We start from the raw sequence: 10,365 nt of genomic DNA, 5'->3' as shown, positions 1-10,365 counted from the left end.
GCCCTACAGCCTGGGGGAGGTGAACGGAGTAGCTCTGTGAAAACATTTGAAGTTGCAAACCTTTTCCTGTGGGGTATCCTTGTTTGTTTGCCCCTTCTTCCTCCTCATTTGTATTAGTCTGGATCACGGACCCTGTTTAATAATGGAAACGAAGATTTTGAGACATTGTGAGAAAACTATTGTTTTGCAAAGCAAAGCTAAAACACTTTCATGTGTTTTTGCCTTGTTTCACACACACACATACACACACACACACACACACACACATGTCCATCACTGGATGGCTCCAATACCAAATGGTGGCGACTTCCTTGCATTTCTGGCTAAGCCATTGCAGATCTCTAATGCCAGAGAAAGAACTTTCAAACACGGGATTCCCCCGCCCCCAATAAGTTAGTTCATGAATTCAGTCGCCAGGCAGTTAGCATGGAGAAACCAAATTATGTATGTGCCTGCGTGAAATGGTGTTTGTGCACTTCTGTGACAAAACTACACCTTGATTTGGTTGGATGCAGTGGGTGTGTCTCCGAATGCTGAATATCGCTAGCTGTCTACTTGATGGCAAGGGCCAAGCTAAGTATTGGCTTGAGACCCACCTGCTGGTATGGCAAACCATTTTTTGCATTATGATTACATTGTCGTGCAGCTGCTATGTATAATAGGCAGAACCTATAGCTCCATGCTAGGTCACATGCTTTGCATTTAAAGGGTCCCAGGGTTCAGACCTTGGTCCCTCCAGTTAAGAGGGCCTTGGGTGACAGAGTTCGGAAAGATTTTGGAGGGGCACCAAAAACTGGCTTCTGGTTTTTTGAAGGCCTCCTAGTAGACCCTCACGCAAGAAGCAGAGGGGGAGGGCTAAGCAAACAGAGAGAGATAAAGGGAGGTTCATCCTCCTCCTCCGTAACCAGGAACATCTTCTGGACAGCTCTCCTCTACATTCCTCTGTCCTCAGTGGGGCCCCTCTGTTGGACTTGGTGTCTGAACAACTGCCCTATTTTGCCACTTCCTGCAGCCAGCCATAAAAGTGGCTTGCAGTCAGAACAGAACGTAGCTGGCTAGATGATCTGTCTCAGAGTGAGTTAGACATAATGTTCTTATTATAAGTGACAGCATCCACGTCTCTGCAAAAGGTCCCCAGGTTCAGCCCTGGCATCTCCACAAGAGAAATGTCTTTCTAACACTTTGGAAAGCTGTTGCCAGGCTGACAGTCTGATGCAATATAAGGTCAGCATTACTTGCAAAAGAACAAACAGAACAAAAGCCCAACTGCATGTGCCCACAAGGAGTTTAGAGTTGTTCTGTGTTGCAGAGCAAACCACATTTGAACTTGCGGGGGGGGGGGGCAGGGATGAAAAAGCTAAAGTGTGATTGTCACCTTAAGTAACATTCTCTGCATTGGCACAAAAGTCTCCACTGGTTGCGGCTCAAGCTTTTAGGTGGGGAGGGAGATGCCCTGCCGTTATGTATCCCTAACTCAGTAGAAGAGAACCAGACACACACCAAATCTGGATAATTTGTGGAATAAAATGGCCACAGATTTATTGGTTACAGCTGTAAGAAGCATTGGCACAGAATGGGTCCACTGAATCCAAAGCATCAGCTGGCCCGCGCCAGTCGATGTACCCCATCACACCCAGCCCACTGGCTTGGGTGGAGAACTGCGGGATGGCAGGTTGCAGGAGGCCACACGGATGACTGCCCCTCAGTGGTCTCCCCTGACATCTGCTTGTGAGGGCAAACGCTGGTAGTCCCAGAGCAGGCTTGTTCCCCTAAGCCTTCACGCCAAGACCCCTTAAGGGGGTCCGTGTAACCATGAAATGGCATGCAGGCCGATTACTGTAAACGTAAACTGTTACTGCCAGTCGGTTATGACTAGAAATAGAGCATATAAAACAACAGACAATATCATTTGGCTAACAACTAAACTAAGAACATTCAAATTGCATTGTCCCCCAAACCGCTATGCACTCATCGCACTGCTATCATTGAAGGCTCACTCTCTAGGGCAAAAGTTCCATGGCCAGACAAAGGATGGGGCAGGAGGCAAGTGGCCAGCCCACCCCCAGCCACATTAGATCCCAGTGATTGGTCTCTTGGGGGAAGGAGAAAGCCCAATTTTCCTGCCGCTTGCACCCTGCCCCCCCAGCATCCAGCCATCTCTCCTCCCCTGCTGGTGCCACAAAAGTTGGGCTGCACCTAAGTCAGGCCCTCCTTGCTTACAGATAACTTGGAATGGAAGGAGCGTATCCTGAGTCAGGCTGTTGATTGGTAGTCACTGGCAGCAGTTCTCCAAAGTCTCTGGCAGGGATTCCTCCCAGTCAAGGAACCTGAGATCCTTTTCACTAGAAATGTGAGGGATTAAGCCTAGGACCTTCTTGCATGCAGAGTGTGTGTGCCTGTCCTCCTGCTGAATCATGTTGTCTCCCTGCAAGACAGATTCTCTCTTTGTGAAAAGGCTGTAATGCACAAAAGCAGTTGCCCTAGAATGGTTTTTTTTGTACTTCTCTAGGTTATTGTTCAAAACTACAACTCCGTCCTGACCCTCTCGCACCTGTACCAGACCTCAGATGCGCTCCTTGTTCACGAGAATGATGCCATCCACAAGATCTGTGCTCAGCTCATGAACATCAAGCAGATCTCTTTCCAGGATGTCAATCAAGTCATTGCGCATCAGCTAGGAAGCATCTTCCAGCCAGCTTATTCCTCTGACAGTGCCGTTCAGTACAGCAGAAGTCCCCTAGGTGGGTATCTGGCATTAGGGATGCCATAATGACTCATCTGATCTGATACTGTGATTCTGATACTGTGATTCTCATGTGTGGACAGTAATCCTTTCGTTTGGCCTTTGTCTGTATCTCCCCCCCCCCACCACCACCCTTATAGTTTCTCTGGATAGAACACAGAGCAGGGGTGGCCAAACTGCAGTTTGGGAGCCGCATGCGGCTCTTTCACACAGTCTAATTTAATGTTATAAAAAGTTAATTTGCATGTTTTTCAGTAAAAATGTGTGTGTGATATTTGTTCATGTCTTGTGGCTCTCAAACATCTGACGATTATTCTGTGTGGCTGTTACGTTAAGCAAGCTTGGCCACCCCTGACGCAGAGGGAAGGGCAAAAGGTGACCTGGTGTGACCCTGGACCAACGCAGTTAGCTTCATTTCAGTGTTTGTTTCTTCTTTCTCAGGAGACCTGATGGAAGCTCTTGTTCCTCATCCTGAGTTTAAAATGTTGGGTCTCCGTAACATTCCACAGATGTCTGAAAACTCGCTCGCCTTCAGCACTTTTGCCTGGCCCGGACTCCTGAAACACCTGAGACAGATGCTCATCGCTAATGCCAAAATGGAAGAAGGTAGAACTCTCAGCTTACTGAGGAGCCACTTTGAGAGAGTGAAGAGAGAGGGACCCAGTCCCTCACTGCAGCTGTCCCCTTCCCATTGGGCTTAGGGCAGCAATGTTGGGTTGTGGGGAAGGTCAGAGGGCTTAGATTTTACACGGGTCCCCAACCGTTTTGAGCCTTCCGAGACCTTTGGAATTCTAACACAGGGCAGTGAGCACAGCCCCAAAATGGCTGCCTTAAGAGGCAGAGCCAGTGTCAAAACTGCTGCTGCTGCTTACCTTCGTTCACAGCGTGAAGATCCTTGTAGTGTGGTAGCGGCTGCTGCCGTAGCAACATTTTGAAAAATATGCACGGTCAATCAGAAACTTTGCTGGGCTAAAGCCCCACCCACTTTCTAAAAACATTTGGTGGGCCCCAGGAAAGGTGATTGTGGGTGCCATGGCGCCCAGGGGCACCACATTGGAGACCCCTGGCCTATGGCCACCAGTGACACAGTGGGCCTGATTTACCTAGAGAGGGTTATCTGTTCCTGACCCCTATTTAAATTGATCCACAGAGACTGTCAGGTCTTGTCTCTGTGTGGTAAAAGAAACTAAATCGTTTGCTAAGAAAAGGAAACCCAAATTCATTATGCAGGGTATGGACGTGGGGTGAGACGAGTGGGGTGGAAGCAAAAAGGAACTCTTCAGAGTGCTTGATGCCTCAGTTTCCCAGGGGGAGGAGGACATAGGGCTGAACCTGGTTCAGGTTCATACTTCGCAATCTATACTCAGTTTTTTTTCAATATGAAGTTATTTATATTTCCAAAAATCATATGCCATCATCAATTAATCATGTGGTGGGAACCTCAGTCGAAATAAGAGGACTCTGTAAGAGGAGAGGGAAGATGTCATGATGAACTCCTTCACTGAGACAACTTGAGTAAATATTTGTGTGTGAAAGGAAATACTTTCTCCCCCTCTGTCTTTTCCTCAGAACTTAGGCTGAGTGTGTGACCGGCCCAAGGACATTTGAACTCCGGTCTCCCCAATTATTTATTAAATTCCATTTATACCCCGCCCTCCCCGCGGACAGGCTCAGGGCGGCTCACATTAATTGGCACCCAGTATCATAAAACCATATACAAAAGTTAAAACATTTAAAACAATCAAATAATCAAAGTGCTAGTGATAGTAATCGTCTTTCAGTAATTAATATGGCATACTATATAGTATAGAAGCACTGTGTGACAAGAGTGTTGGACTGGATGGGCCTTTGGCCTGATCCAACATTGGCATCTCTTATGTTCTTATGTTCTTAAGCAATGGTTTCCAGGTCAGTGATCTTTTGGCATTGTGCGATGGAATGGCTCAATCTCCAGGCTGGGGCCAACCCATAACCACAGATGCTGGAGGTAGAGGTGTGGCGGATTAGGCTTCTCCACCTTCTCCAAAGCAAGGCATTGCTAGCTCCCAACATGGCCATCAAGGCAAAATTGAGCCAGGATGGAATCAGGACAGATGGCACACATCTAGGTAGGAAGTGGGTGCTTGGATGGAACCGTTTCTTTCTCTAAGGCAGGGCCACCAGGACAGAGTAATAAGGCAGTTATTCGTATCCCATCAAAGGCAAACCGTAATTCTCTCGATCCATTATTTATATCGGAGAGTTTCAGAGGGTTAGTTGTGCTGGTCTCCAGTAGAACAGCTAGATTCAAGTCGAGGAGCACCTTAGAGGCCAACCAGATTTTTGGAGTAGTATAAGATTATAAGATTTTCAGATACTAACGAAGGGAACTTTGGCTCTTGAAAGCTCATACCCCCGAAATCTTGCTGATGTCGAAGGTGCTACCGGACTCTAATCTAGCCTAATTTACGTCAGAGTTTGTGTTGCAGAGTACAGGAAGTACATTCTTCAGCCCAGCCACTGTGGCCTCCTGACTGCCAGATGGATCAATCTTTCCCTTCCCCCTTCCATACACACTCTCTCTCTCTCCCTGTTGGTTCTTCGTGGACAGTATTATCCACTGAAGGCCCCCTCCCCCTCTTATCTTTACAAAAACAAAGCCATCCCTGTGCCGCCTAAGGACTTGTTATATCGCTACAACAACAAACAGGACTGGCCGTACTTGAAAACCCAACAGCCTGAGCAGCTTTATGATGCTGGGGGGTGGGGTGGGGGATTGCCCCTGCTGGGAAATCCCAGAGGGCCCGGCAGCCTAGAGGCAGCATTATCCCTGCTGAGAAATCGGGGTGGGGTGGGTGTCAGGGTTTGAGCCTGGCCCCACTTTGTAGTTTATACACCTGATGACTAAAAGTCCTGCTCTTGGGCCCCAGTGTGGCTGCTTAAGGCAGATGCTAGTGAAACCTTTTTTAAAGTAACTTCTCAAGTTATTGCCACACTTGCAACTTCAAAGAGAAGCTTCAAGATACATAGGCATAGGACAGAGTTCCTCAGTTTGCTGGTTTCTTATCAGATGCTAAATGATAATTTCAGTTTCTTGCTCCGAGAGGGAAGACATCCTGTGGTGGGTGACTCCTTCCACTATTTTTGCTGATAATGTAATCATTCTTAGTAGCTGTGCGGATAGGTCATTGTGCTCACCATTTGTTTCATTTCAAAATATACAATCATTAGTTTAATACGTCTTCAGTCTACTGTGCCTCCAGGGGGCTCTAGAACAGAAAATGTGAATGATCCCAGATGCCAATATCTTCTTGGGGGCCAGAGGTACTCTTAGTGATTCTGGAACCCTGGCCAGATGTCAAGGATGGGGCTCCCACACCCCTTTTTAACCCCACTCAACAAGAATAAAGGGGATGACTGCTCTCCGGAATGAGTGGGGTAATGGGAGACCCATCCTTGACTTTCGTCCAAAGCCCCAGGGGAACAGTCCATTGATACGGTGCCAGGGCCTCAAGCACTTGATGTTCCCATTCCTGTTGGTGTTTACAGGCATTGATTGGCAGGTGCGACCACCGCTCCCTGGACTGCCTCTGCCCCAGAAACAGTCCCCGAACAGGACAGCTCATTTCAACACTTCCATTGCAAACTTGATTACCCTGCGAGGAAAAGATGTACAGACTGCAGATTTGGGTGAGAAATTGCATTGGAGGGAAGGAGGGTTGCAGTGGATACTTCTGTCTCGGTAGCTCGCTGCCTTGTCAGATTTGCCTACAGCTGGTTTGAAAACGCCTGGCCAGAGGTTTTCCAAGACATGGGGTTGTGACAAGCAGCTTAACTGATGTGTGCCACCATCAGGCCATGTTTCCTGACCTTAAGCCTGGCTGTGACAAATGTTCTCTTCAGCTTTACAAACCACCCTTAGGAGCCAAGACTTATTTTTTAGCCATAATCCTAAACTCTTCAGAGTTTCTTATCATTTGTTTTAAAGCTATACCAACAGCACTGTAGCATATAAATAAACACGGGGTAATGCTGGTTGTCATCACAGCAAAAATGAATCTGTATCCTTCACCCAAATAAGCTTTGTACTTCTTCTGAGAATCACCAAGAGGCACTACAAAATAAATGACTGCTGAAAATACTAAGCCCCACAATGAAATTCCTAGGAGCCATGGTGCCTGGCACCTGAGATTTGTCAGTCTTGTCCTTAAGCACCATGGGAGCAGAGAGACAACAGCCAGAGGCTATTCTAGAGTTCTACTGCCACATGGTGGTGAATTCTGTGCACTGAGGAGGTCTGCACAGGTGTGGAATTTCAGGGAATGGCTGAAGGAGCAAAGCTAAGAGGCTTTGTCTCAGAAGGCTAGTATAGATCCGTGTAAGGAAAAATATGGAAAGGTGCAGGAACTTGTTGCTTGCCTGGATTCAGCCAAAAAGTTGGCGTAAAGAAAAATTGCAGTACCTGTGAACCTGTCCTAGAGATAGAAGGGCAGTCAGGAATAGGCTAGCTGTCCATCATGGGATGAGAATTTGGCACATTTCACTCCTCCAGAACCTGGCCTCCGGGAAGCTCAGAAGCAGGCCATGAAGGAGCTGGCCTTCTCCCAACAATATACTCCCTCCCAACTAGGGCAGTGCTTAGGGTGAGAGCCAGTGGGAAGTTTTTTTTTTTTTTTTTAAAGCACTCAGTGAGCCCGGTCAGCCTACACAGCTTGCAGCTGGGCCATGGCTAAGTGGAAGAGCATCTGCTTGGCATGCAGGAGGTCCCAGAAGGCATCTCCAGTTAAGAATCAGGTCATAAGTGATGTGAAAGACCTCTTCCTGAGACCCCAGAGAGCTGCTGCCAGCCAAAGTAGAGAGTGTTGACTTGAATTGACCAGTGGCCTGGTTCACTATAGGGCAGCTTCACGTGAGTGGGTGAAAGCACAGCTCAAGGAATGGGATGTTGATGTGGGATGAACTCCTCTTGTGCAGCCAGCGCAGGAAACTGTTGCCCCTCCATGCCTCTCTGTTCTGAGAGTCACTGTACTGCAGTGTACTGGGGAGACTCCAGTTCAGATCACTACCTGGTGGATGGCTCCCACTTTCAGATTGTAGAGGGTCCGTGGCTCAGTGGTAGAGCATCTGCTTGTCATGTAGAAGTTCCCAGGTTCAATCCCCAGCATCTCCAATTAAATGGACTAGGCAGTAGGTGAAGCGGAGGACCTCCGTCTGAGACCCTGGAAAGCGCCTGCTAGCCTGAGTAGATACCAGTGACCTTGACGCAGCTTCATGTGTTAATTGCTGTGATAATAAAATTGGGGTGGAGTTAGAGGTTGAAGACGAATATCATGAGCTCCTTTGAGGAAAATTGGGATGTGTGTGTTTGTAATAAATACATTTTAAGATGCAGTGCTTGATGTTTCAGGAGGTTTCAGAGACCCTGCCTTGTACACCTCGTGGCTAAGCGCTCAGGAGGCCTTGGCCATCTGGAAGACCCCGAGAGCCTTTAACAAGTATGAGAAGTCTGCGTCTTTGGTCAGCAACAGCCAGTGTTTACTGAAGCCCATCGATGCTGTAGTGTCAAAGGCCTGGAAAATGTTTGCTTCCAAGTAAGTGGGGGTGTGTGTTAGGGGCACTATTCTGTCTTGAACTTGGCAGAATGTGCCAGGGCTTATCCTGCTACGGACAGGTGCCGGTGTTGGGGAAAATGGGCAGTGTGCAAAAAGCAGGGCAAAGGGAAGCTGGGTCTGAAGGGGTGCGTCTGTGTTCGGGGTCATTGGCCTCTTATGCCTTGTGTACTGTAATAGGAGGAGGGTTTTTTTAAACTGAACTGCAACCGTTTCAAACATTCTCCCGTAGAAGCATGGCCAAAGCCCTGCTGTCTGCTAACTAGGCAGGGACAGTCTTGGAGCCTTTGGAGCAGGGTTTCAAAATGACCCTGCCTGTGACCAAGAGACAGAGAGTACTCAAACGCTGGACGCACACGTCCATCCACTTGCAGCCGGACATGGTCCAGCCTAGGTTTTTCTTAGGTTTGTTTCAGTGGGCATTCACCCTCTCTCTGATAACTAGGTATCCTTGTCACAAGTGGGTTAAAATTATCCTCCTATCTGCCGACTCCTGGTCTTTAAAAAGGCAAGCCAAGCATCTTTCGGGACCCTCAGAAGAAAAGTTTCATGCTCCGGCTTTGGCAAGCCTTGGGAGGAACGGAACGGCCACCGCTGTGGGACAGCCGCTGACAACATGTCATGTTCAGGCACCTAAAGGGAGCAAAAATATGGAACTCTTGGCCCAGGTCCTGCTAAACTGGTTGCTGGGTCCAACTAAATCTGCTCCGACCTGGACGGCCCGATCTCGTCAGCCCTTGGAAGCGAAGCAGGGTCAGCCCTGGCTAGGACTTGGATGGGAGCCTGTCAAGGAAGTCCAGGGTGGCCACGCAGAGGCAGGCCATGGCCAGCCACCTTTGTTCCTCTAGTGCCCTGAAAGCCCTACAGGGTCACCACAAGTCAGCTGAGACCTGACTATTATGACTATAGTGAAAACCTCAGAGTAGCCAGGCCAGAGCAGACCAATGGTCCATGTAGCCCAGCATCGCCTGCAAACAGACCTTGCCTGCTGACTGCTCCCCAGCATTTGATAATCAGGCCTGCTGCCTCTGAATGCCGTACGGGATCACCGTAAGTCGGTTGTGGCATGATGACACTTCCCACCACCTCCACCATCCCTGTTGCTTCCAGCATGATTTAGCCATGACTGGTTTTTAACCCTTGTGTATAGCTGTCTGTTGTTTACTGACCCCTCTTTTTGTTCTGCCCAGGGCTTATGTTCATCAGTACACCAAGTTTGGGATAGAAGAGGAAGACTTTCTGGACTGTTTCTCCACTCTGGAACAGGTTATCGCCAGCTACTCCAGCCTTTGATGTTGGACCAGGGCGGGACAAGCATGCATGGGCTGTGCAAGTCTGATGGCCCATTAAGGGGGAAAGATGGAGGAGGGAGCCTGACATCCACAGCAGAACAGGCGTGTGCCTCGTAGAACCAACCAAGGAGCACGGCGAAGGGGAGCTAAGATGGAAGTGTCTCACAGGCAACTTTTCCATGACAGATGGTGCTCTGCCATGCTTCCTACATATCTGGGGAAGTTCCAACACACAAAAGGAGTTCCAGGGCCCCCTTCTGCACAGAAAGGAGACCCATCTATTCCTTCCTTCTCTTGAAATTGACTTAGCATGTTTCAAAAGCTCGAGAGGATCTAGGAATGAGGATCCAAGGCAGAAGCAGCTGTCTTAAGGCACAAGTATATAAAGTGCATTGTTTGGGAACTGGAGCGATTCAGTCCCCCATTTGCTCACAGGTACCTTTTATTTAGTCCAGGTTTTATGCATTTTGCCCATGTCATAATTTTTTTTAGTGATGTTTTCCCCATGTTTCAACAGCTGCCCCTGTCGTATGTCACCCTGCATCCACCTAGCTATCCCTATACTTTTGTATCCCATTCTTTCTTCAGATTGCTCAGGTCATTGATAATGATTATGCAATTTTTACCCCAGAGCAGTGGTTTGGGGTTAAATTACTGCACAGTCTCACTTGGGGCGTATTGTAGCCTGTCACCTAGTACAAGCCCAAGGCACTTTCCAAAGGAGTTGAGGACAGAATGTTTT

General features: G+C 48.3%; 1 protein-coding gene across 1 annotated transcript in view; it reads left to right on the top strand.

Moving 5' to 3' along the window:
* The window catches only part of TUBD1 (tubulin delta 1), a 15,235-nt gene extending 5,388 nt beyond the window's left edge, over positions 1 to 9,847 (top strand). The window contains exons 4-8 of the mRNA XM_015426279.1: positions 2,510 to 2,741; positions 3,185 to 3,349; positions 6,272 to 6,412; positions 8,130 to 8,313; positions 9,522 to 9,847. Coding sequence (XP_015281765.1) covers positions 2,510 to 2,741; positions 3,185 to 3,349; positions 6,272 to 6,412; positions 8,130 to 8,313; positions 9,522 to 9,624 — 825 coding nt within the window. The 3' untranslated portion in view covers positions 9,625 to 9,847. The remainder of the gene's footprint in view (positions 1 to 2,509; positions 2,742 to 3,184; positions 3,350 to 6,271; positions 6,413 to 8,129; positions 8,314 to 9,521) is intronic.
* The last annotated feature ends 518 nt before the right edge of the window (positions 9,848 to 10,365 follow it).

Source organism: Gekko japonicus, unplaced genomic scaffold (assembly GCF_001447785.1).
Source record: "Gekko japonicus isolate JY-2015 unplaced genomic scaffold, Gekko_japonicus_V1.1 scaffold476, whole genome shotgun sequence".
NCBI classification, from domain to species: domain Eukaryota; kingdom Metazoa; phylum Chordata; class Lepidosauria; order Squamata; family Gekkonidae; genus Gekko; species Gekko japonicus.
Note: the sequence above shows the minus strand (reverse complement) of the source record. Positions and strands in the feature narration are given on the sequence as shown.